The sequence below is a fragment of the Zychaea mexicana genome, assembly GCF_025766255.1.
Source record: "Zychaea mexicana strain RSA 1403 chromosome Unknown BDB00scaffold_6, whole genome shotgun sequence".
NCBI lineage: Eukaryota > Fungi > Mucoromycota > Mucoromycetes > Mucorales > Lichtheimiaceae > Zychaea > Zychaea mexicana.
The window spans coordinates 681,399-707,043 of record NW_026516669.1 but is presented as its reverse complement, the minus strand read 5'-3'; the positions used below and the strand labels follow the sequence as shown (position 1 = coordinate 707,043).

General features: G+C 43.0%; 8 protein-coding genes across 8 annotated transcripts; 4 read left to right on the top strand and 4 right to left on the bottom strand.

The window, feature by feature from the left end:
* Positions 1–280: 280 nt before the first annotated feature.
* BDB00DRAFT_935847 (P-loop containing nucleoside triphosphate hydrolase protein) lies at positions 281–1,852 on the top strand. The gene is made up of 2 exons (XM_053129207.1): positions 281–468; positions 550–1,852. Exons 1-2 carry the CDS (start codon positions 358–360, stop codon positions 1,780–1,782), a joined length of 1,344 nt encoding a protein of 447 aa, XP_052984502.1. The 5' UTR covers positions 281–357; the 3' UTR covers positions 1,783–1,852.
* On the bottom strand, positions 1,853–3,417 carry BDB00DRAFT_925458 (protein AbnA). The gene is made up of 5 exons (XM_053128805.1): positions 3,047–3,417; positions 2,830–2,937; positions 2,656–2,736; positions 2,252–2,586; positions 1,853–2,178 (listed from the first exon to the last, which is right to left on the bottom strand). Exons 1-5 carry the CDS (start codon positions 3,198–3,200, stop codon positions 1,912–1,914), a joined length of 945 nt encoding a protein of 314 aa, XP_052984501.1. The 5' UTR covers positions 3,201–3,417; the 3' UTR covers positions 1,853–1,911.
* A 7,883-nt stretch (positions 3,418–11,300) lies between these two features.
* On the top strand, positions 11,301–16,239 carry BDB00DRAFT_801710 (P-loop containing nucleoside triphosphate hydrolase protein). The gene is made up of 7 exons (XM_053121887.1): positions 11,301–11,751; positions 11,836–12,061; positions 12,151–13,337; positions 13,431–14,325; positions 14,406–15,469; positions 15,556–15,678; positions 15,759–16,239. The coding sequence occupies exons 1-7, from the start codon at positions 11,458–11,460 to the stop codon at positions 15,885–15,887; spliced, it is 3,918 nt and encodes a 1,305-aa protein (XP_052984500.1). The 5' UTR covers positions 11,301–11,457; the 3' UTR covers positions 15,888–16,239.
* Positions 15,958–17,927, top strand: BDB00DRAFT_504473 (Metallo-dependent phosphatase-like protein). The gene has a single exon (XM_053117636.1). The coding sequence runs from the start codon at positions 16,293–16,295 to the stop codon at positions 17,892–17,894; it is 1,602 nt and encodes a 533-aa protein (XP_052984499.1). The 5' UTR covers positions 15,958–16,292; the 3' UTR covers positions 17,895–17,927.
* A 32-nt stretch (positions 17,928–17,959) lies between these two features.
* BDB00DRAFT_867874 (uncharacterized protein) lies at positions 17,960–19,825 on the bottom strand (the record flags this gene model as incomplete). The annotated part of the gene is made up of 3 exons (XM_053126397.1): positions 17,960–18,858; positions 18,956–19,173; positions 19,239–19,825. 3 exons carry the CDS (start codon positions 19,823–19,825, stop codon positions 17,960–17,962), a joined length of 1,704 nt encoding a protein of 567 aa, XP_052984498.1.
* A 3,607-nt stretch (positions 19,826–23,432) lies between these two features.
* On the top strand, positions 23,433–23,791 carry BDB00DRAFT_755633 (uncharacterized protein; the record flags this gene model as incomplete). The annotated part of the gene is made up of 2 exons (XM_053118846.1): positions 23,433–23,579; positions 23,660–23,791. 2 exons carry the CDS (start codon positions 23,433–23,435, stop codon positions 23,789–23,791), a joined length of 279 nt encoding a protein of 92 aa, XP_052984497.1.
* Positions 23,792–23,921: 130 nt separating this feature from the next.
* Positions 23,922–24,722, bottom strand: BDB00DRAFT_784290 (uncharacterized protein; the record flags this gene model as incomplete). The annotated part of the gene is made up of 2 exons (XM_053120449.1): positions 23,922–24,520; positions 24,587–24,722. The coding sequence occupies 2 exons, from the start codon at positions 24,720–24,722 to the stop codon at positions 23,922–23,924; spliced, it is 735 nt and encodes a 244-aa protein (XP_052984496.1).
* BDB00DRAFT_504441 (uncharacterized protein) lies at positions 24,669–25,287 on the bottom strand. The gene has a single exon (XM_053117635.1). The coding sequence runs from the start codon at positions 25,237–25,239 to the stop codon at positions 24,820–24,822; it is 420 nt and encodes a 139-aa protein (XP_052984495.1). The 5' UTR covers positions 25,240–25,287; the 3' UTR covers positions 24,669–24,819.
* Positions 25,288–25,645: the final 358 nt, after the last annotated feature.

Genomic DNA, 25,645 nt, shown 5'->3' with positions numbered 1-25,645 from the left:
TACAGAGTTGTTCGACATATACAATTAGGTGCATCATTTTACCGGCAAACCGAACCATTATATACATAGTACTACTATTAAGTAGCTCTCGCATTGTGGAACATTTTTCACCTCTTTGGATGTACCATGTTTATTTCCTTCATTTGCCTTATTATGAGCTGCTCGGTGCTCGATGTTTGACAATAAATTAGAGAATAGGGCATTGGATACAAAGTTGCATGGCAAGACGCGCATGTGAACAAAAATATTTCTTTGATTAATGCGTGCACCAATTTAATTTCCAACTCACGCTTGTGACTCTTTCTATCTTCACAAAGCATATCGTACTTTTTTTTATCTTTACAAAGTACCCTAACCATGTTCAGTGCCGGATTACCACGACGATTTCTGTCTTGTCGTCAATTTCATACTTGTCTAGTAAGGTGTGCTGGTGCCGATGCTGCATTTCACTACAAACTACGTGGCAAAGTGAGTCTGAAATCATAATAAACAATAACAAAAACATCATACGAGACATTGCGAGATTGACAATCATTATGACGTAAAAAGGGCCGACAGTTTATTGATCTTGTCCGCGTTGTTTCCAAAGGTGGTAATGGTGGGGACGGCTGCGTATCGTTTCACCGCGAAAAGTTTTTGGCCAAGGGTCCACCAAACGGGGGCAACGGCGGTCGAGGCGGCAGCGTGATCATTCGCGCGTGTGCCGACGAAACAACCCTGCGTCATCTTGGACGCGTATGCACAGCCAAACGTGGACAAAACGGGATGGGTGGTGGTCGCCATGGTACCACGGGTGCCGATTTGATTGTCAAGGTGCCCGTGGGCACGGTTGTTCGAGAGCGCGTTGTGCAGTCACGGCAACAAGACGAGGAGGAAGAACAAGAGCACGAAGAGGCGTTGGAAGATCGATGGGTGTTTTTCCCACGTGAAGAACAGCGCGATCTTCCAGCTGGCAAAGTCGACTTTTTCAAACAAGCACAACGCACCATGGTACAGGAAGACAAGTACTTGAGATGGCGCGCACGTCATGAAGATAGCTCGTTGATTCATGCAGACCTGACCGAACCTGATCAAGAAATCGTTGTATGTCGTGGCGGTGCAGGAGGATACGGCAATCCGCACTTTCTCACAAATGAAAACCGCTCGCCCAAATTTGCTACACGTGGACGCAAAGGCGAAACCCGCGAATTCGAACTGGAGCTCAAGACCATTGCTGATATTGGGTTGGTCGGTATGCCCAATGCTGGCAAGTCGACATTGCTGGGTGCTATTTCCAATGCCCACCCCAAGCAGGCCGACTATGCATTTACAACCCTCCATCCGTTTGTCGGTACCGTAGACTTTGCGGACATGTATCAGCTAACCGTGGCGGATATCCCGGGTTTGATCGAAGGCGCACATCGGAACATTGGGTTAGGGCATGCATTTTTGCGACATGTGGAGCGTGCCAAAATTCTCGTCTATGTCGTTGATCTCAGTAGTGAAAGCCCTTGGGAAAACCTGCAAACGTTACAGAACGAACTGGAAGCTTATCGACCCGGACTGACGAAGCGACAGTCATTGATTGTCGCAAACAAGGCGGATCAAGTTCGTCGAGCCAAGGATAACCTTGAACGACTACAAGCCCAAGTCAATGACATTCCCATCGTTACGGTATCGGCTCGCTATGAAAAGAATATTCTCAAACTCACATCAACAATGCGCAAAATGGTGGAGCAAGTTCGCAAAGAGGAAGAAGAAGCAAAACGACTGGAAGAACTTGAAAAGGAAGATGGTTTATAATAGGGGCTGTTGTATGTATATATATATAAGAACTACATCATTGTAAATAATACTACACTTTGTCTTTCAACTTTCTACTACTTCTGCTACATATTACTGCTGCTACTGCTGTTTTTACTACTATTTTACTTAATAAGTGGGCCAGCCATCCTCGTCGAATAACAAGTCATTAATAAGAAGCTTGGATGCGCCGTTCTCTTCTGCATCATAGCCATGACGGGCAATAACCTTGTCATCCACATCCTGATGGCCCACCGCGACGTATCTCTCATTGCCAGTATCAAAGATACTGCCGCCATTCTTTGAATCAATGACAGGGTTGCCTTCCTTATCCAAGTATGGGCCGGTGATATCCTTGGATCGGCTGACAATCATCTTGTAAGTGCTGTCAAGACCCTACATAATATAAATTTCAGTTAGAAAGAACTTTCTTGGTCCCGTGCTTCCTCGATGAACAATTAAAACATACCACACAGCAATAATCAATTGATGCAAACAAGTAATAGTAGTCGTGCTCCTTGTTATAAATAAGAGAAGGTGCCTCAATGGGGTTTTCAATGCCAGAACGGCGAGTAATAACAGTGTGTTCGCCAGTGATGTGCATGGTTTCAGGGTCGACACGAGCAATCATGAGACCACCCCAGTGCGAGCCCCAAGACAACCAAGGGTCACCGCTCTTGTCAATCACCAAGTTGGGATCGATGGCATTGTATTCATCATCAGAGGACGTGAGGATTACGCCATCGTCACGCCAAGAGCCTGTTCCAACGCTGTCTGCGCTTGCCAAAAACATAGCGCTGGTACCTAAATTTTAGGCGCGCCGTGTTAGAAGGGTACGTGGCATACATAGAGATCAATCAGGAGAAGAGGTACCTGAATTGAATGTACTAATCGAGTAATACAACCAAACACGACCGTTATAGTACTCGATATCGGGTGCCCATACGTTCAAACCTAAAGTCATTTGCAATCGTATCCAGTTTTAATGATCGTATTTTTGAAAAGTTGATATTGCAAATATCCATATAAAAGAATACATTCGTTTACCTCGATGAGGGGGGACATTTTCGGCCCAAATCTTGAGTGGTTCGTCAAAGACTTGACCAGCAAGTTCCCATTCTTTACCACCATCTTCACTCTTCAAAATTTGGATACCTAAGTGTTTTTGCTGGTTAGTCGCCATCAACCAATGTTCTAACAGTTCCCTGTCCACTTTATGTTTGATATTTATATAAATAATGCTAAGCAAACAAACTATACTTACCATCGCCTGTACAGAAACCGTACCATCTTCCTTCTTCCTCATAGACCACTGGATCATGGCAGTAGGTGTACCCAGTCATATTCCAGAACGCGCCCAAGGCCGACTTGGCAAAGACGGTGGATAGCAATAACAAAGACGACTTGCCGAGATGCATGATTTTTTTTGTCGTGTGTTATTAAAAGGCGATGACGAAGAAAAAAAAGTAAGTTGGTCGAAAAAGACACACCCATTTATATATGCATATGAGAAGGTCGGGAGTTGCCGCGGGTTGTGTGGTCGCTTGTTCTCGATACTTTTTTTTTTCTAAAGTGTAATAGTGGTCTCGGATTATGCCGCTAGTTGCTGTTGTCATCGCCTAGTTTTCTTTCGCTCTATCATGTTGCCTCGTCTCTTTTGTCATGAGAAAAAAAAATGACTTTTTTGTCACGGAGAGATTCTTAAAGGGGCATATTTCTCCGGTACCTATATCGTAGGTAATGGTTGTTGTGTGTGCTGTTGTGTACCTGGGGATCGCAGAATGATGGTGCGTGTTCCCCGGAGTAAATTATTCTGCGAATTATTTTAATAAATAATCCGTTATTATGTAACTACGTTTAATAAGCTGGTACAACGGCTTCTTTGAAGGCTCAATCCATCATAAAAGACTTACTGGGTAATTATTTGTCTTTCTCTTATATACGAAGTTCTTATATAACACCAAAATATCAAAAATTCATAATGCTAATGCTAATGACATATTATAAACTAATATACCGATCATAGTTGCGATCTGGAGAGCACAATATATATAGCTGTACCATATGGGGCCCCGTATTTACTACATCCGCTTGTGTGTGTTACGATATAATTTTCCGCAAAGCATTCATACAGAGTTGCCTAGCAGAAGCCTCCCCGCTAACTTTGTGTCTGCGTTGGTGTTACAGTTGGTATTCACCGAGCAGTACTGTATATAAAAAATATATGATACTTTTCATCTAACTGTATACACTAGTCTGCCTATTTTTTATAGTGATATATCATATAAGATGTCATGTTTTTGGCTTCTTGAAGAGAGTTGCTTAAGATTTTGGGCATTGCGTTTAATGCTTCTTGCCCTTCTTCATGTCTCCAAATAGTCTTATATAGTAAAGTACGGTGGAGCAGACCTAACTCTGAACGAATAAATGTGTTACGTACAAAAACCGGATCTTTTCTTTTGCTGTTACCCTCGTATGTCCATGATTTTTTGAGAATTCCCGGATAAGTCGCCAAGTAAACCATAAAGCAGGCTCACAGAGATAGCGTCTTGCAATAAATGTACTGATACTCTTCTGATGCTTATACATTGTACTGTACATAAATTTCTCTCAAGAGTTAATCTCGTCATATTTACAAGCACCCAGTTTTTACATCTTCGTGATGCGCTATTTATTTTATAATAGAAAGCGAAAACTGTGTATAGTACGATTTGGGTAGTATAAGATATCTTACTTCCTCCAGTAGGGCACTCAATGCAAATTGACAACTTGTTCTCACGCTCCAGTGTAAGCCGAGGTAAATGCGTCAAAGAAAAATCAAGCGGAAAAAATACTTAAATCTTACATATTGTGAAATGTGGTACATTTGATGGTGTGCTACCAACAATCGCTGTTTTATCATAGCTAATAAAAAAATACGACGAGTACTTCAACCATATGAACTTCTAGTGCATATCTGCATCTGTATGAGCCACTGATACGTGCAAGTCAGATTTTTTGGTTAATGTATATACAGAAGAACGCTCAGAGGAACGGCCATTTCGGTCTACCAGTTCATTCTTCTAAGTAGTCCAATTACATCACCCATTCCGCGTACATTACATGCAAAACTTTCATCCTGCAACTCTACTAGTAGCTATACATTTTCTTTATATCTACTAATTGCTGTTATTCGTGAGGTATATAGGTTAAGGCACTCACCCCAAAATCGCTCAAAAATTCAGCTCGCTTGTGAATTCCTTGATTATTATATTTGTCATTTTATGCTGGTAGATACAATCCGAAATTTGTTTTTATTTGCGACACCCTCAATTACATATAAAAAAATCAGCTTCCGAACACGCGTTGGATCAGGAATGGGGCGTTCTGTACGCGCAAAGAATTTATTAACGAAAAAAGAAGAGATTGAATCGAGTGTGAAGGGATTAATGTTCGATATGAAAGCTGTCTATGAATTGAGATATGTGATCTTTAAAAGGATCGACTGCGGTGTACTTATGGTGAAGGAAAACGTATGGAGAAGAAGGGGATCGTTGGATGGTATTAAAGTTGAAATTATTCGCTGAGGATGTTCCAGTAAACGGCGGGCACAATGTTTTTGCGACTGTGTGATGCGATGCAAGTTCACTTGAACGCCGGCACTGTGTGTCGGAGGAGGTGACGGGGATCTTGTTAGGACAGCCTTGTTGCCAGTCCGTGGTGATGGCTGTGGTGATGGTGGAATATGTTGAGGTTGAAACGGAGTGGTGTTGGTGGAGGTGTTTGCGTCTAGTGCGGATGAAAAAGTGGTGCTATATTGGCAACATCAATTGTCCTATGTGTTATACCTTTGAAAAAAGAGGTCCAAAAGCCACTGTGCTCATCTTGGTGGACCAATAGTTGTAAGTCACTCCAGGACAAAGTAGGGCGAAAGCTTTTTGATGCAGTAAGGATCGTTGCGTAGGCGTAAGGCACGGTAAGAAAACACTTAGACTGTGAGAGTTATGCAAAGAAATAGCGATTTACAAGTGGGTCTTTGAAGTTGACTCTTTGTTTGGAAGGTGGAAAGTCGTCCTATGTAAAGAAAGTTAAAGATGGGTTTTGCACAAGTCGTTAAGGGCAATAATCCTTTACCACTGGGTAATTAGGGTTCTTATGTCTGCTAAAGCGTATTTTCGGGAATATTGCAGAATGAGAAAGAGGAAGAAGGCAGATGGAATGTAAAACCAGTAGGAAGTCGAACTTTAATAGATATTCTGTTGAACGGTTTTGCATCGTTTTCATGATGATTGGGAAGATTGAAGAGATAGAAACGACATGGGTTTTTAGTGAGAGAATATTTACATGAATGGTGTACTATTGGAGCTGTAAATTGATTTGGTTGAAACAACGATAAGCACGCATGAAGTGAAAATTTGTTGATGGGACTAACTAGTGTAGATGTGGTAACGTATCAGTTAACTGTAATTTTGATTGGAAGAAGTTCAGCGAGAGAAACGGAACCATTAGGGTGAACGATGATCTAATAACGACATATATGTGCCAGCGCTTGATATTGTGATAGAACGGAAAACGAAAATTTGGTCTCATTTGGCAGTGGAACAGTAGCAAAGGAAACCGAAAGTACGTTATCGAGAAAGTGAGGGGCGGAAACCGGGTTGACGTTTTACCGGTTACCATTGTTGTGAGGCAGAAATAGCCTAGTGACGTAGGCGATGCATTGTCCAGCCCAGCCATATGTACCACTTTCTCCCACAATACAATAAACAAGAGAGTTCTTCCCCTTTTCTTGAGTTTTGTTTTGTTTTTTGTTTTTTTTGAGCTTTTCTAGAGGGGATTAGAGGGTCGTTTTGGACTTTAATAACCCACTTATCATCAATACCCCAGATTCTAAAAGAGCTACATCACCCTACACCCCTCTACTTCGTTCTTCGTTTTCTCTGCATTTGTTCTTGTTGAGTTCTATTCTGTTCTCCGACACACGATCTGGCCTACAACACCATGGCAACAAGCGTTACAAGATACACAAGCGTGACAGGAAACGGACAGCATGTATGTAATAGGGCGTTTCACGCTCCGACTGACGTCGTCGCTAACTTCGTACAGAACGCCCTAAAAATCATGTAACTTAACAATAAGCTGATTGGCTCTGGGAAACCCGGAAGTGCTCAGTAAGTTGCCATAGACTTACAGTTATATTAAAAGGAGATGTATCATACTTTACAACTGTCATCGCTTCACGTTTTAGGTTGTACACAAAGTATGCTTCAGACCGGTGCATATATCGTATAATTGGGATTCGGTTTACTACATAACGAGCAAAAAATAAGCAATGGAAACTGAGACATACATAATGCATTAACAAGGTCTCTTCTTTTTGTCACTTTTCAATGAGATATATAGTAACGTTGGCACAAAGCGTATACAGCTGCTTTTTATCAAGTCGTATAATACATAAGAAACAAATGCTATGCTTACATAAGAACGCAAGTTCGTTATTCAGTAATGTCACATGAAGATGCATGAAAAAACATATATAAACAAGTAAAATGCTCTTTTACATACACTTTAAAGAGAGCAGCGGAGACCTACATGACCGCTGCTATGATACTGTTACGCTGAGTTTGGGGCATGCCAGGTAGTTACGTAACGGTTTATGTGTATGTTATGTAGTGAGCACCAGTAATAATATCGTTTATTACAGACGAGTTGTGAAGTGATATGAGTGTAAAGTAAGTAAAAATGTGTATGGGTTATGTTCAAGGTTGTAAATAGTAATGAGCTGATGTCTTGATTAAGCTCAGTGAGTAGAAATAAGGATCAGGAATGTTACATCTGTCCAAGTTGAATGAGAAATAAGGATCAAGAATGTTACGTCTGTCCAAGTAAATGAGAAATAAGAGCAGGAATATTACGTCTGGTCTTACTAGAAGAGTTTATTTGGCTTCAGTTATGAGCAATAAACAAAATGTAAAATAAAACAAGCCGTGTTTAGTCTTGAGTGATTGAAAACAACACTTGAAAAGTTAAGTCAAAAGTGGGAGGTAAAAATTCAATGTCTTTATTCGATGGGGTATTTATATCTTTCTGGTTATTAAATAATGTCTAAGATAATTCATGCTGCGGTTGCTGCGGTTGCTGCGCAACGCCAATGCTGCGGTAGCTTGCTGTTACTGCGGATGCTGCGGTAGTTGTTGTTACTGCGGATGCTGCGGTAATGCTCTTATTCAACAAGCTGTTCATCGAATCTTTACAGGGTAAAAAATCCGTTTGTTCCTTCTGATAATTTGGGGGGTGCGGGAGAGCTGTAGAGTTGCTGCGGTTGCTGCGGTAGTTATGTATTGTATTCTGATATGCCGCTTGGTGTGTGCTTCTTTTGTATGTTTGGTATATTTGTTATAGGTGGTTCTCAGGGTAACAATACCACAACATCTGTATATATGATAAGACCCGACTATTAAGCATGGACTAAAAGTTCCTCCTTCCTGGATTCCACTATTACTGACAGATAATTGTTTTTGTATTGGTCCAATTGCCCCTTTACTGGTACTTCCACTTTTTTCCGAGCCGCATTTATGCATTTATTAGCATATTCAAAGATTCTCTAGCTGAAGCACTTCAAGTCTAACTTCCGTAGATGGGCACCGTACACCACAGCGATGACGATGGTGATGGCTCGTACATTGATATAGATAGCAGAAAACGTCAATAAATTCCCTCTGAAATTAAAGCCTATCCGTACCATGGAAGAATTGTTGCCACGAGGTATTAGTTCGTCACCATCGCGATCGAGCATACAGTACCCGCTCGTTAAACCGATCTCCTTTGAACCGATATTTCGTTAAACCAATCACTTCCCCAAAATACCAGCTTGGTAGGCAGTATGTATGTCATATAGTGGACCCTCAATCTATAAACCGATCATTCGTTAAACCGATCACTTTCTCGAAAAACAGAGGTGATCGGTTTAACGAGCGGGTACTGTACAGTATTTGTGGTTAGAACAATTAAAGTAAAAGAAGGAACACGTTAACATATAAGACTATACTCATTGTCACATTACAGTGAATGGAACTACAGTACGTTATTTTCAAGCTTTATTGCCAAGAGCAAAATCATAGTTCTCTTATGGCACCCTTGTGGTTGCCGCTTCTGTAACTCATCGTATCGCGGATCTACATAGCTACCTTGATTTTATGCAAGTCTGGGCCCAGCTTTCTTGAGGTGAATTTGTCGACATAAAGAGCATCCCAGAGCGTACGCTTCGTATGGCTAACCAATTTTACCGTCACCTCGAAGTGAGCCAGTTTCCCTTCGTCAATGAGCCTAGTTACCAGCAAGGTGATTATTCCACGCGCCTAGCCACTGTTGTCAACTATCAAGGCCGCTTCGCGTATCGCTCTTTCGATCCTTAAGGAAATGCACACTCAGCTTTCACCTGAAGCTATTGCCAAACAGCTCACCTTTAACGAAAATCACGAAACCATATCAAATTACGGCTTTGAAACGGCTATAAAATCTATCTGCCGGTCGACTCAACTTGGACCAAATTTAGGAACATAATATGCATATTGACTCCGGTTGGTGCATATTGTAAAAGAATACAATTAAGTGTGATGATGACCGCTCTCCTCTATCTGGAGCGATTAAAATTTTAGTGGACAGAAACTCAAAAGTATATTAGTAAAAGATCATGTAGAAGATGATGCCATAAAGCAATTGATGTTAGATCCTTTGCTGAGCAAATGTGTCATGCACAAAATTTGCCATAGCCATCTAGAGGCTCTTGAATTAATATAGCTTAATTAATGTGACCCCAATAATCTTTTTTGTGTTAAAAGATTCTCACAAGTGATGTGAGCAAGGGATTAAACGTGTACATACTGTACAAAACTGAGGAGTCTTGCGGGATTTGACATCCCTATCAACTAAACACTCACGGTCAAGATGGACAAGTGATCGAGATGGCAGTTTATACCCTGCTTTGAGATACCTCTTGTTATTGATGTCTTTTGCGTATAAACAGCAAGAGTCGTTATTCAGTAATATTGCAGCGCGGTCCGCAGTGTAGCACATTATTGCTTTATCCTGGTCAGATTTTTCTAATATCGGGAATGATGATCACTACAGGAAGCCTTCCTTTACTTTGAACGCCATTATGCTTGCATGAAAATTTTAAACCAACCCCCGATTTTAACCTTTGATTTCTCCTTACTATCTCTAAAAAGTACATACCAGTACTCTATCGCTGCTGTTTCATCGTAGCGTTGATGTATTTGATTAGATGACAACAGACGCAATAAATATATATTTGATGATAATCATCTACTTGTCAGGAGATATAATATATATATATATATATATATATTTGATTGAATTTTAGCTATGCTACCGTTTTGGATAGACTTAAAGGATATGTACGTCGATCGGCTCCTTGATTTTCTCCTAGCAAGTGTTACTGAACCCAGGGTGTCGCTCCTCTGAACTTGTTACCAATCTTAGCGATTATGTTATTAGATGATGCTCTTTATTTATAGTGATAAAGCTCAAGTGTTTATAGAAGCTAGTAGAATCGAAAACATAAAAGACAGCAGCAACAGTACATAACACAAAAAGAGGGCTGATCAAAAGGAGAACAATGCAGGAAACATCCCTTTTTATTGCAGTGTATAAACCGGCTTGAGGTTTAAATTCACTTGTGAATACCAACCAAGTAAATCTTTCTTGTAATGCCAAGTAACGCTTGAACAAAAGAAAGCATCAAAAGGTTGATAACGAAACATTGCTGGATTGCAAGCGTCATCGGCACTTCTAGCCGAACAAGTGCTACATTAAGACAGGTAGTACAAGCCACGCCTGCTGCCTTAATTGGGAAAAGAGAGGCTGTGTGGCGGATAGGTCGCCGCAAGATTCAGATTCCGTTTTATAAAAAACGAAAAATATGCCACACTTCCAGACGAAAGCTATGCGATAGATTACGTGAAGAGCAACAGGGGATGATCTCCCGCCACATGAACTAGGCGTCTTAACTATGACTCAAAGCGCTTATCAGGAAATGACAAAGGAAGCACCACGTCTGATCTGGATCACACTTTCAGCAAAATAGAACTACGCTTCCATTCAAACCTGGGGTGGCCGGAAGCGTCGCCTCAGGTGACGCAAAAGCGATGAATCACACGGAACGGGACGCTAGCAGACGCTCTTCGGGGCCGGCGACACGTCCGGCCAATGAACAATCCAAACAAAATTAGTTTTCCACTTGAATTACAAAACAATAACAAAAGGCGTGAGTGGATTAAAAAAGTTCGTGAAAAAAACAGACATCGTACAGGTCAAGAAGAGAATGTAAACAAAGGAATGCTGCGACGGTCATTATATGCGAACAACAACAGTTACTGCATATGCAGTATGGGTGGGAAGACGCGTTAAGGACGTCTCCTTTGTCCTGTACACCGCATACCCACACAGTCTGAAATGATCCAATCTTGAAAGGGAAGCGCGTGCGTGTGTCAACCATTTGACCGTCCCCTTACCCTTCTAAGCTTTCTGTGCTGCGGCGAAGAAATTCTTTAAAAGCAAGACACACTTTCGCTGTCTGACACTCTCTCTTCCGTGTACCCTTACTTTCTCCTTCTTTGATCCTCTTAATTACATACTCCATCCTAATAGCGTCATCTTTGTCATCATCACTCTACGATGACTGATATCAAAGACCGTACACCTTCATCTCAATCCGATCTGGTCGAGGACAAGCTCCTTGAACTGGAAGTGCAGCAGCTGAAGATGAAACAGCAGGAGCTCGAGAGAATAGACTCAACACACAACGACGGCAATGGCAAAGACAAGGAAATGAAGAAGAAGGAAAAGAAAGAAAAGAAGCCTTCACTGAAGCCTCACCAGCTGTTTCGATACGCCTCTGCATTTGACCTCCTTGCAGTCTTCTTTGCATCCATTGGCTCTGCCGCCATTGGTGTGCTGCAGCCCGTTTCGGTAACACAGCTAATGCGAACCACACTGCCGTTGGTACCTGCTGGGTTGTCAAACACTAACTCTATACTTTTTACAACTTGGCAGATTATCATCTTTGGTGACTTTCTTGCCGGCCTTGGCTCATCCATAACAGACCCTGCCCAGCTACTTGATTCTACGATTGATATGATTCTCATCTTCGTATACATTGGCACCGCTATGCTTGTGGGAGGGTATTTCACACACATGCTTTGGGTCTTGTCAGGCGAAAATCAGGCCAAACGGATTCGCCAACTCTACGTCCACTCCATTCTACGTCAAGACATGGCTTGTGAGTTTGATTAAGTGCTTTGTTTCCCTTGTAAAATGATAAAAGGATTTTGGCGCTAATGAATATGATATACTTGATGTGTGAATTAGGGTTTGATAAAGCCGAGGAAGGCTCTTTGACGACGCGCTTGGCTACTGACACACAGATGGTCCAAGAGGGTATTTCTGAAAAGCTGGGCATGGTCATCCAGATGACCGCCCAAGTCATTGCCGGCTTTGTTATTGCTTTCGTCAAAGGCTGGCAACTTGCCGTTATCATTCTCGCCACCGTCCCTATCCTGGGCATTGTCGGTGGTGCCATGGGCTATTACTACTCAAAATTCACGCAGACCGCTCAGGACTCCTATGCACAAGCTGGATCGATCGCCGAACAAGCCTTTGCTGGTATCCGTACTGTGTATGCATTTTCCTTACAAGGCCGTTTCTCCGAGAGGTATGATAAAGAGCTCGACAAGGCCGAAGCCACAGGCTCTAGACGCGGTGTCGTTATGGGCATCCAGATAGGTGTCTTCATGTTCGTTCTGTTCTGCACATATGCATTATCGTTCTGGTACGGCGGCAAGCTCGTTGACGAGGGCACGCTCACTGGCGACATTGTCTTGATTGCATTCTTTGCCATGCTCATGGGTACAATGTCACTGCTGTCTCTGCCCATGAATCTGGCTGCTGTAGCTAGTGCCTGCGGTGCTGGCTACCGTATTTTCGCTATAATCGACAGGGTCCCCGACATTGATCCAGATGCGTTAGGAGGTATCAAAGACGGCAAACTATCTGGCCATATTGAGTTCCGTAACGTCGATTTCAGCTATCCAACAAGACCAGATATTCAGGTGCTCAAGGGATTTTCTGCAGAGGTGAGACCCGGTCAAAGTATCGCACTCGTGGGTTCTTCAGGCTCTGGCAAATCGACCACAGTACAACTACTACAGCGCTTTTATGATGCCATGGACGGTGAGGTCCTAGTCGATGGCCGAAACATAAAGGACTACAACGTACAGTGGCTGCGCAGCCAAATTGGTGTGGTGTCACAAGAGCCCGTGCTATTCAACATGAGCCTGCGAAAAAATCTGCTGATGGGTGCAATGCGCGAAGTAACGGACACAGAGATTATCGAAGCATGTAAAAAGGCAAATTGCCACTCGTTTATCACCCAATTACCAAAAGGCTATGATACAATGGTCGGGCAGCAGGGTAGCATGCTTTCCGGTGGACAGAAACAACGCGTTGCCATTGCTCGAGCGATTCTCAAGAATCCCTCCATCTTGCTACTTGATGAGGTAAACAAGAAATAATTCAGTAGGATTCCTACCACCTTTTATATGTTATCATAGCACTAAATAACTCTGTTCTTTATGTTACATGATTACTAGGCTACGTCTGCCTTAGATACAAAATCTGAGCGAATAGTACAGAGCGCTCTCGACGTTGCTTCCCAAAACCGCACGACACTTATGATTGCCCATCGGTTATCTACCATTCGAAACGCAGACTTGATCATCGTCATGAAGCAAGGCGAAGTAGTGGAGAAAGGCAACCACTACGACTTGATTGCACAAGACGGTGCGTATGCCGAATTGGTACGCAAGCAGTTGATTGCCATGGAAGAGGAACAAGACGGAAAGTCGGATGACAGCCACAACGACGATGATGCGACACCTGTTGACGACGGCAGCGTGGTTGACGAAAAAGAGGAAATTGTTATCAGCATGGCCAAGCGACACAGCATTGCATCCTCCATAGAAAATGTGGGTGTCGAACGCCGAAGAGAGATCGAACAAGAGCAGAAATGGAAGACGAGCAAGACACCATTCTACAAGGTGTTCAAGGATATGCGACCTGAATGGCCTCTCGTCGTTCTCGGTGTCATTGGTGGCGCGTTGGTTGGAACGGGCTTCCCCATCAGTGGTTTATTGATTGCCCTGTGTATTACGATCATGATCGATCCTACCGTCGAGAGCATCCGCCCAGGTCCCCTGGCGGGATCCAACCTGTACGCTTTTCTGTTTGTGATTGTTGCCCTTGTGGTGATGATTGGTATGACCCTGCAAGTTGGAGCTTTTGAAGTTGCTGGCGAGCGGTACACAAGGAGACTTCGGTCGCGCTTATTTAAGGCATTCATGAAACAAGAAGTCGCATTTTACGACGAAGAAACAAACAACACTGGTGCACTCACGTCGATGCTCGCTCTTGACGCGAAAAATGTCAACGAGATTATCTCCAAGATTGTTGGTGAGATCTCAAGTATCATTTCCACAGGCGTTACTGGTAAGCATCATATCAAGTTAGTATGTTTTAGTGTTGTATTTTCAGCAAGGCCCACTCTAACCAGAAATTTCATACATAAGGTTTCGTTATCGCATTTGTCTACAGCTGGACACTAAGTCTGATTGTTCTTGCTTGCGTACCTTTCCTTATTTTTGGCTCTGCGTACGAAGCCAAAGTCGAAATGAACTTTGAAGATGACACAAAAAAAGCGAATATACAATCCGGTGAGGTCGCCAGCGAAGCTATCAACACAATCCGTACAGTCGCATCATTGACAAAGCAGAGTTACTTTGAGGAAAAGTACGACAAAGCAGGCTTACGTCCCCACAAACTGGCACAACGCAAGGCATATTTTGGATCCATCGGCTATGCAATTAGTCAAGGCATGATGATGTACATGTATGCAGTTTGCTTCTATGCAGGTGTGCGATTGATTGGTATCAACATGATAAATATTGAGGACATGATGGTTACCTTGATGGCCATGATGATCACAGCTTTTGGTCTCGGCCGAAGTTCTGCTCTTGTCTCGGGTATCGCCAAGGCCAAATACGCTGCTCTCTCTGCATTTGAAACCCTGGAGCGCCAACCATTGATTGACCCGGAACTTGAAGGCATCGAGCCCGTATCAGTACAAGGCCAAGTAGAATGTGAGAAGGTCTCTTTCCGATACCCAGCACGACCCGATGTTCCAATTTTCACCGGTGATTTTGATTTCACCGGTATGGCTGGCAAGACCATTGCCTTGGTAGGTGCATCCGGATGTGGCAAGTCTACGACTATTGCTCTCTTGGAACGATGGTACGACACACTCGGCGGAACCGTACGACTGGACGAGCAGAATGTGCAGAACTACTCGCTTGACAACCTAAGAAGTCACATGTCGCTTGTGGGCCAAGAACCCGTTCTATTCAACATGTCTGTCGAAGATAATATTCGGTATGGTGCTCCGGAGAATATCAAGGTCACGGAAAACGACATCATCAAAGCCGCCACTGCTGCCAATATCCATCGCTTTGTCGAAGGTCTTCCCCAAAAATATAATACCCCCGTTGGCGACAAGGGCTCACAACTTTCTGGCGGTCAAAAGCAACGTATTGCTATTGCACGTGCCCTGCTGCGAAACCCACGTGTTTTGCTTCTGGTATGCTATTTTCAAATAACCTCCCCTTTTTGCCTTTGCTTTGTTATGTCTCCCAAGTATCCAATGTTCTGACATGCAAAATTTAGGATGAGGCGACTTCTGCGCTTGACTCTGAGTCAGAAAAGCTAGTCCAAGCTGCTATCGACAACGTAATCCAAGAAGGTGGACGAACAACCATTACAATCGCTCACCGTCTTTCCACGATCCAGGTAATCATTCTATTTCTCAAAAAAAGAGTGGTATGTTTGCATAGGCTAACGAGTATTTGATTGTCTATCTTAACTTATAGAATGCTGATGTTATCTGCGTAATTGAAAGGGGGCGCATTGTTGAGCAAGGCACTCATTGGGAGTTGCTTCGACTTGACGGTCAATACAGTACTCTTGTTCGCGAGCAATCTTTAAGTGCCACGCAGTAATGCGAACATCGACACGAGTATTTCAACCACGCTATAATATCTAGTACTGCACAACTTCCACCTTATTGTTATTCTGTTGTATTCCAAATTTATAATGTATACAAAGCATCTAAAGCATTATTAATAAAGCATACATCCATTATGTTAAGAGCTTATAAACCTTGGCTTTCCAGCACGATTATGCATATTGTTTCCTGACAGGTCGCATACTTATACAAATCGACATCGCAGTGATAGAATATGATGCACTGCAAGATATAAATGCATCTAAAAACTATAAAGTTTGCTCCGTGTAACCTCAGTTCTTAATATAGCCCTGAAAAACTTCACTTACCGTCGATCTTTCTTGGTTGCTTGTACTTAAACCGTAGAGAATACTGGAGTAAAACAAAGTATAATGCATCGATGATGTTGCATCCAAATAGTTATGAACCCTACTCGTCCGTATCATTTCAACACAAACAACCAACTTCTCCACACCCTGACGCCGTCAGCGATGACAACAAAAGCAATACCCGTCATCGAGAAGCCTTTCTCGATGCCCTCATGGACAGCCGACCACAAGTAATTACTCCAACACTAACAAAGCCGACATCGAAATTACGACGATGGCGCTGGCGACGATATCGACAACACATCCTCTTTGCACTACTGGGCTTATTACTTTTACTGTACTGCTTCCAAAACACAATCGCCATATACTTTGCATTCTTTCGCATTAAGTTTGACAATGCACTTTTTGACCGAGGCTGGATACCGTGCGGCGTTCTACGAAAGCAACCAATGTTGTACGTCCAAGATACACAGCACATTCAGGTAGTTTGGGAAATGAACTGCCCGAGAGACATGACAATAGCGTGGAGCAAGAATCAATTGGAAGCTCAAGTGACAGAGCAAGTGGTCGATGCTGTTGTTCTGGACGATCGGCACGCACTCTACAAGGCAACCATTGGCCCGCTCGACATTAGTGGCCAGTACGTTTACAAGATTGAAACGCAGCGGCCAAGGCGCCTGATGGCTAAGCATATATTTCGATGGCACGCAACGACACGAGAGCCGATACGCATGGCTGCCATGGCCGACAACCAGTTTGGATTGAGGACATTTGTTTCGCTCTTGCGACGTATCAAGAACGTGGACTATCTATTACATGCTGGTGACGCCGTCCAGAACTACCCTTCTTTAAGGCAATGGCAAACCGATTTCGTGGGCCCTTTGACGTTCTTTAGACTCGGCCAGCGTATGCCCATAATTTATGCTCACGGAAATCATGACCATGACCCTACGTATGAGTATCATTACACACGCGTGAGTCCGTCCAGCGATCCATGGTTCGCATTCTCTATGGCAGGAGGCGCCATTCGATTCGTGGTATTGGACAGCAATTTGGATTGGGAGCAGCAAGATACCTGGCTCAAGCATGAGCTCGCAAGCACTGCATTCCAAAATGCTGAGATGCGGGTCGTTGTGGTGCATGTACCGCCATTTATTGAATACTGGGAACCAGACGGATGGTTTAAAAAAGGCCAGAGCAAGTGGGGCGCATTTGTCAAGGACCGGTTTGTTCCCCTATTCGAAAAGTATGGCGTGGATCTCGTCATTTCGGGCCATCAGCATAATTATGAACGCGGCCAACGGAACGGAATCCATTATACGATTATCGGTGGTGCAGGTGGGGATTTGGACTTTGAGCGTGTGAAGGATTGGCAAATGTATGAAGCACGGTCTGTGGAGTTCCATTACGTTATTCTCGAGTTCAGACCTCCTACAATGCAAGGCCGACCTTGGGAATTGGTGTGGGACACATATGACCTCCACGGAAACACGATCGATACTATGAAAGTGTATTCCAAATCGCGGATACCCGTTTACGAACCTGCTGAGCCGGTCCTCGGTGAAGGTGCTGTTGCCGGAGATACGATCGAGGAACTGACGTATAACGACCTATTAGATGATAACCCACAACTAGAGGAAGAAAATATTGATGACGATGATATCGAGCCTTAACTGTACCATATTCTCTCTTTTGTAACAAATGATTTTATTTTTGCTTTTTTCTTCGATTTTCTTTTTTATGTTTGAACAATAATAGTATCTCCATCTCCATCTACTATTTCGTATTCTTCATAATCGTCTTCGCTTCCACTACCGCTACCACCCTCTGCTTCTTCTTCTTCTTCAATTTCTTCTTCGCTGTCGCTCTCTTCTTCTACATCATTTTCATTAAAGCGCAGCTCATTGTTTCCTTGTGAATCTTCTGGCCGAGAAGAGTACTGGGCCCAACCTTCTTCATCGTCGTCGCTATCGTCAAAGAGCCGTACAAACCCTTCTTCTTCTTCTTCCTTTTCTCGAGATAGTTTGGTAACAGCTTCTTTTGCAGACCCTTCCTGTTGAATGTGTTGTTGTTGTTTCTGCTGCTGCTGCTGCTGTAGTTTTTGTTTATGATGCATTGCTGAATGTAATTGCATACTGGCCATCTTTTGCTGTTTTTCCTCAGCTGCCTTGCGCTTGGCATCCTTCTGTGCATGGAAATAGGCTGCACTCACCCAACTTCCAGGACGCACAACGCCAGCAGCAGATTTACTGTTCTCCGTTTCAGTGGCGGATCGTCGAGCAACATGTGGCAGACGACAGTTGGCATTCGAACACTTGCCAGTTTCTGCAAACTCCGGGCATACGTGAACATGCTTCTCGCGACATTCCAAGCCCTTGGAGCAATATCCTTCCATGGCAAAGGCGCGACACACGGGCGCATCTGGGCGCACGCGTACATGCATGAAAATACATTCAGAGTTAGTACATCTGCCACGTTGGAAGTGCACACAATGGGGCATGATATTCGGGTTGGGCGTGTGCGATAATCGACACTCAGACGCTGATTTACGGCACCGATCTTGCAAAAATCGAGGACAGATGGCGCGATGGTTAGGATCGTGCAAAAATGTGCACCGGGGGCCCTTGGGGCATTTGCCTATGTTTGAAAAAATAGAAGAAATAGATAACCAATTAAAGAAGTTTGCTTTCAAAATTGACCCTTTGACTTGACTAATAGAAAAATAAGGATATACCATATCGTGTGAAAATACCACAGTAACGCTTTGTGGTTCGTTTTGTTTTCAATACAAGCGATTTACCAGAGCGTCCTTGACGAACATATCCTTCAGGTTCGCGCATCAAAATCATATTACCACGCTTGCTTCGTTGTACTTTAACTTTCTTGACAATTTTACGACGTACTGGCGGGGGTATTTGACCAAGAACCATGTTTCTGTTGTTATCACGTCGTCTATAGTTTTGAAACTAGATTAGTAGTCATTTTCTTTGGAACTTTCTATGTTGGAAGTACATTACCCGTGAATGAGTCGCTTTGAAACTAGCACATGAGACCCTGTGGCAGGCAATTTCGCCGGTCGTGCCCCTAATCTGTCTTCCCGAATCAACTTTCTGCCTTTTACGAGAAAAGAGGCACCATCGATGGAAACACGTTTAGGTTCTATCAATGGCGGTATAGAGGGTTGCCGGGGGTTGACAGGAGAGCGTGCTGCGGTCGTTGGTTGGGTATGAGTGAACAAACTGCTGGTACTGGGGTAACTGGCATTTTTGGTGGTAGTAGTAGTTGTTGTTGTTGCTGTCGTTGATGGTAAAGTGGATGAGGTTAATCGAGGCTGATTAAGAACGAGCGTCTTGTGGTGTGTACGCGGTGGTATTGGACGAGAGGTAGTGTTGTTTAGCGAGCGATGGACGGTTCCCCCACGACCACCACCACGGGTCCATGAGCTGCCGCGCAGAATGGGTGCACCGCGATGAGCCCCTCTGCCTCGATACATGCTGCCGCCACGATGGCTGGTGCTGTTACTGGAAGTCTGATTAATTTGATGCTGTCTGATGGCACCCGATAACTGTTCAATGCGTTGCAACAATTCGGCATTTGAAGACATGGTTATTCCTTGGTGGTAGGAAAAGAATAAAAGTTTCGAAAAATCGTTGGGCATCATAAGAAAATAATTCTCAGCTCCCTTCTTTATTCGTTAATTAAACTTTAGCCAGTCATTCTCTGTACACGAAGAGTAGTGACACTTCCCGCTGATGTCTTATATAAGGAAAACGAGCCGCTTGCAAACCCACGGACAGTTGCCACACTACTGGCAGTAATTGGTAGTGCGACCACAAAAGTTGCAAAAGCATCTGGAATTCACGAGACCGGGGTAGAGATAAATGCCCACAATACCCACTATGATAGGTGGAGCCAGATACAAACTATTTGGAAGGCTCGACACAAAATTCATACATGACCGAGAACCCTATGAGGGCTGAAAAAGAATATGCAAACATCCATACAATTAAAACAGACAATGCCGACGCCGTCATACTTGCAAGAAACATGTTCAAGTTTCCAAAACGATCTGCTGCTATACTGTTGTTACAATTTTAGATTATTATTACCGTTATATTGATTATTACTATAGTCTCCGTAACGATCATCACATACTGTATTGATAAGCACCCCTGCCAGATTCGTCCAAAGAAACTGTGTATTACTCCCACTAAATACATGTACCACAAGCATGATACAAGATGCCACAGTGACTTGGAAGAAATGTGATTACAATTTAGCAAATGCTTATTGATAACGGAGCGACTGCCTGTAAAATGCGTATTAAGTATAGAAAATCCGATGACTGTGTCATCAAGGCACTATACGACAGCTTGACATTATTAATTAGTATGTTGCTAGTAATGTTGATGACGATAGGTAGAATAACGTGATTGCCATACATTAAAGTGAACATCGTCTTCGTTGAGTGAGTTCAATTTATCAACTGAATTACTATGCTTATGCTAACCACTTGTAGTCGCTTCTTTCGCAATTTCAAAATTAAAACCAACAAAACGCAAAGAGCATTAATTGCACCCCCTACGATCTTGTGCGGGAGATAATGATCGCTATTACAGCGTGGATGTTGTCGCCCAGACTACTTGTAGCAATAACCCTGGGAGTTTATATATGAAATCTAACATGTACCACGATTTTTCTGAAGCGATTGAGGCACTATTTTTAGTGGTCTTGTACTTAAGTGTTACAAGCCTTTTATTTATGTAAACACACAACAAAAAGTTAGAGAGAAAAAGAGTTTCACTTTTCACATCGATCCACCCTCAGTTATTCTTGGCAAAAGCAAGAAGGCGTCTTGAGTTTAAGTAGGCACTTATATCGTGCATGTGCATGAATGCAAACTTCTTAGCAACCCGTTTCCTGATTCAACAAAAATATCAAGAAAATGGTAATGTATCATTGATGTTGCTCTTTTGACGGAAGCTGCAATTATGTTGATCGGTAGATTCAGCATTTTCCGTTGTTGTGGTGTAGTTATCGCCGTGCAACAAGGAAGGTATCAGATTCCCTCCGATCTCTGCAGTCAAGCCTTGTCTAGCCTAATCCGTATCTTCCGTCGGCTTTTTCCAAGCCCAGCTTCAATCCAGCATGTTAAAGTCGCTAACAGAAGGTTTCGCCACTAGTAGGATACTATGGCCCATCTGGCAACTTCGTTAGCCGGCACGAGTAAATTGTTAGGCAGTCAACAACGAAGGATGTGTGTAGTGGTCTACCAGTTATGCTTTAAGAATTGCACCTTGTATGAAATCGACACAACGTTTAAGCCGCCTTATGTATCCAACTTTGCCAACCCACCTGTCTTTGAACAATCGATTCGAATTATACAAGCGTTGGAGGCTGCTGTTAGTTCATACACTGCTTTTCATATACCATATCGTTTAAGGCTTTGGGCACGTCTTACCAGGCTAGCAATGTGTCGCGGGTCAGATGGGGTAGCGTCGACCGAACCAGCATACCACTTCTGAGCTTTGTTTGCTTTTTAACCTGCACTTTGACACAAAAGTACAACAATTAAGGAAAGGCCTGCATCACATTCCGGAATTCGTGCACAGAATTCCGAGGAGACGATGTAACGCAACGTTTATGCAAAGCTGTTTTACCTGGTGTCACCAACAATACGTTTGTCGGTAAGAGCTGTCTTACCTACCAACCTTCTTTCTACTGCTCTGAGAGAAAAAAAATAGGGCTGGTGACATAGGATGTCAAATTATTTCATTTGCATAACCATCAGAGATTACACATACAGGGTCAAAAGCCTCTGTAAAGTTGGCGATCTAAACAGAGATCACTTCTATCATATGGATTGTAAGGACAATGTTGCCGACAGAATATGGCTGCGACATGTCCGGGTAAAGGCTTGCAAGCTTGCCTTGCTAGCGTCCGGATTCACTACATATGATAGATATATTATTTTGAAGAAAACGTTTGATGATGAGGGGGGAGAGATTCTACTGTTTGCTGGAATAGGACTTAGGTTTGGAACCCTACATGGAAGAGTCATGATTTTATGCTGTCACCATCCACACACCCCTGCCACACGAATCACGTTCGCAAATCGTATCCACAATAAAAATTCGTTTGAAAAAATCTGTTGTATATCATAAATGGAGGTTCCACTATCCATTTATCCTAGGTAATGTACTAATTTCTTCTAGATTGCTATATCTATCATACAACGATGTGTATATATAAAGAGCTGAAAGAAACCACTCCCTTGACTCACATATTACCGCTACATGACCTACGTATAGCAGTTAATGGTGCCTGGTTTATTATTCAAAAAAAGCATGAATATAACTGTCGCTTGGTCGGATATTGCTCTCTACATAGTACGTCCATATAAAATTATTGCTATCTATTAATCTTGAAGCAGTAGTTTGTTACTGGTACACTTGTTGAAATATGATGTTAAGCAAGTGGATAATAAACGATGATGTACCTTGAGTACTCTTTACGAATGATCTGGACATTTGCTAAAAATACTTTATTACCGGTTCTTAAAGCTGGTGGATTTGTCTGATATTATATAAGGATTAGACCAGCTCCTTGACGCTTTCAGACCACTCCCAGAATTGCTACCCGATGATATGCAACCACTGGATTACATTCTGAACCATCTATCCCGCTCTGATGTCAAATCTTTGTGTGGCAGATGGAGGAGAGCTCGGCCGACTCTGCTCCGTGTGACCGTCTCAGCCATCCAGGTGTTGACTATGATACATCGGATCCAGAACCTGCTACAGAAGGTGCCCTCCTCTAGACACACACACGTATATACTCGTCCTTACAGCATATTCCAAAATGGCCTTCTTCTCATTCTAATTATCCGTCCCCTTCTTTCCCTGATTAAGAATTCTTTTATTCTCTTAACTAGCCTCGCACACTTTCAACGACGATTTGAAACATCCGCAGTTTCTTCTCAGTCCTGACTTAATTTTCCTTCCAATTGTACCGCAAGGAAATGACCAATTACACAAGGTCACTGAGTCTTTCATAAATGTTTGAACTAAAGAATTAGACCTGTGGTCCCTCTATCTATTTGACTTCGGTACTTCATTAATCCGAAAAGCGTGGACACAAACTTTCCTGCTTGGGAGATGAACCCCGGCTGGGCTGTTTTTATTCGTTTACCTTTCTTTTTCTACAACAAAATGTCTTCCAGTGTTGGTGCCGATTGCACAGAATTAAAGCAAAAATACGACAATTGTTTCAACAAATGGTATTCTGAAAAGTTTCTCAAGGGTGACACTACACCCGAATGTGAAGATCTGTTCAAGGATTATCGCGCATGCGTTATGGTAAAGTGTAAAAGTTTATTTTTTGACAGGGCCCCTGCTGCCATAAACGATTATTTAACTCGTATCTTCTTTTTTTTTAGGTTACCTTGAAAGAAAAAGGCATCGATAAGCTTTTGGACGAGTCACGCAAAGAAGCACCATTCCCTTCGACCTCTTTTGGCGACAATACCAACAGCAGCAACAGTGACCAACAGCAGAAAAAATCATCATGACTATCTTGGAAATAGGTTGTAAAATAAGGAATAGAATTTTGTACATTAGAAAGACAGAGAAAAGTTACAAAGCATTAACATGTGAGAAAGATATAAAACAAAAAGTGGATGATGACAGTGATGGGAATTTCTATGACAGTAAAGCAAGAGCGATCAAGAACGTGGCCAGCGCGTAATTACGGTGTGCAGTGGAGGATGCTGTAGAAGGAGGAGATGTATAGTGAGGATCCATTGGGTTGCTGGGCGAGCTAGGAGAACCCATGAGTGGAAGATATGGGAACGGTTGCTGGGCAACGACAGCTTTGCTAATTTGCTCGTGGACAATGCTGGTGATATGCGCATTATCAAACCAAAAGTACTTGTTGCCATTCTGGAGCATCTGGCCACCGCTAGATCCAGGGTCTGGGCTCACATGCGTGTAATAATCAGTGACGCCTTTGGTGATTCCAAAGTCGGCTGGATGATTGAGTACGTTGAGGAGCGTGGCATGCGTATCAATCACGACAATTGTTAAATTCGAGTATTGCTGCTGCAAAGAGGACATGGATGTATGGAGGTTCTGGTTGAATTCATCAATCCACTGTGCCGCAGAATTGGCTTGGTTGTCTTGTATTATCCGAGGGCTGTGATCAAAAGGAACCATGTTGAATATCAAGAACTGCTTGCCCTGCACTTGTTGATTCAATCTAGTTATCTGACTTTGAATACACGAAATAACGTCGTTGGGTGCTGGTGACCCACACAACAAGTTAATATCACATTCCAAATTTACCAATACTAGCAACAAGTATTTACCCTCGTTTGCAATCATATCATTGATGCCGACAAAGATGCTGTATACGCTGGTAGCCGGGTCGTTGTCTGGATTTTCGGCAAGATAGCTGTCTGCTTGTTGGGTAATTGGTGGGCTGGGAGTATTTTCACTCTTCATACAACATGCACCACCCACAGCGAAGTTCGTTATCGAAACGTTACTCCATGTGCTTCCCAGTTGCCGAACCCATTTCGGGCCATTACACAGGTCGGTTTCATCGGCTGATGTCACATCGCGTTGCAACAAGTGAATGGGATAATGTGTGAGACACTTGCCTATGAAAAAAACATCGAACAGGATATCTGATTTTACCAGTGTATGAATCACCGAACACGATCAGTTGGTTTTTTTGAGGATCTGCAGCGGCGCATGTCCAAACAACAACAGCCAATAACGTTACATAATACACGAAATATGAATAAAGCATCTTCTCTGCTTTCGTTTCCTTCCAAACGCAGTTGTTCTGCCTAAATGAGAGAATGGATGAGAAAAATAGAAAAAGAGAGAGAGAGGGTAGAAAAATAGGAAGAGTAGGAAGATTGATCTTTGTGGGACAAGTGGAAAAAAAGAAGTCGGAAACGCTGTGTGGAGAGAAGAACTTATAGTCCGAAAGACTGAATGACGAAGCTATCATCCATCAATGGGATAATGTGCACTAAGAACAGCGAAGGGGAAAATGGCGACGATTTGGTGCTAAATCGAGGAAAAAAGTCGCTTTCAGGTATAGCGTAAATTTTTATAGACAGCAAATACGCGTCATGGGTTTTCGATAAGTTTCGAAATCTCCTTCTCATTGGCACCGTCTAGCTTGGCTTCATGGGTCGCGACATTCCCCGCTAGTCAATATACACTGCTTCTTGGCAGTCTAAAAAGGAGTTTAACAACCTTTTTCTCCGTCTGTTAAGCATCATCATTATCACTGTTGCCAGGTCCGTGTGCACAATGCTGCATGCTACAAAAGGCATAATGCTACGGTGACACGAAGTTCGTTTCCATGAGCAGTGTAACTCAGTCGCCCCTTGCATTTCCATTGTTATGTG

Bases quoted from the DNA above. Each gene is read 5' to 3' on its own strand.
- BDB00DRAFT_504441 (XM_053117635.1), bottom strand. From the start codon at position 25,239: ATGATAGCTTCGTCATTCAGTCTTTCGGACTATAAGTTCTTCTCTCCA.
- BDB00DRAFT_801710 (XM_053121887.1), top strand. From the start codon at position 11,458: ATGACTGATATCAAAGACCGTACACCTTCATCTCAATCCGATCTGGTC. The intron at 12,062-12,150 runs GTGAGTTTGATT...TGTGTGAATTAG, and splicing joins TCTACGTCAAGACATGGCTT to GGTTTGATAAAGCCGAGGAA. The intron at 13,338-13,430 runs GTAAACAAGAAA...CATGATTACTAG, and splicing joins CCATCTTGCTACTTGATGAG to GCTACGTCTGCCTTAGATAC.
- BDB00DRAFT_935847 (XM_053129207.1), top strand. From the start codon at position 358: ATGTTCAGTGCCGGATTACCACGACGATTTCTGTCTTGTCGTCAATTT. The intron at 469-549 runs GTGAGTCTGAAA...TGACGTAAAAAG, and splicing joins ACTACAAACTACGTGGCAAA to GGCCGACAGTTTATTGATCT.
- BDB00DRAFT_504473 (XM_053117636.1), top strand. From the start codon at position 16,293: ATGATGTTGCATCCAAATAGTTATGAACCCTACTCGTCCGTATCATTT.
- BDB00DRAFT_925458 (XM_053128805.1), bottom strand. From the start codon at position 3,200: ATGCATCTCGGCAAGTCGTCTTTGTTATTGCTATCCACCGTCTTTGCC. The intron at 2,938-3,046 runs GTAAGTATAGTT...AAAAACACTTAG, and splicing joins CGGTTTCTGTACAGGCGATG to GTATCCAAATTTTGAAGAGT. The intron at 2,587-2,655 runs GTACCTCTTCTC...CCTAAAATTTAG, and splicing joins GATTAGTACATTCAATTCAG to GTACCAGCGCTATGTTTTTG.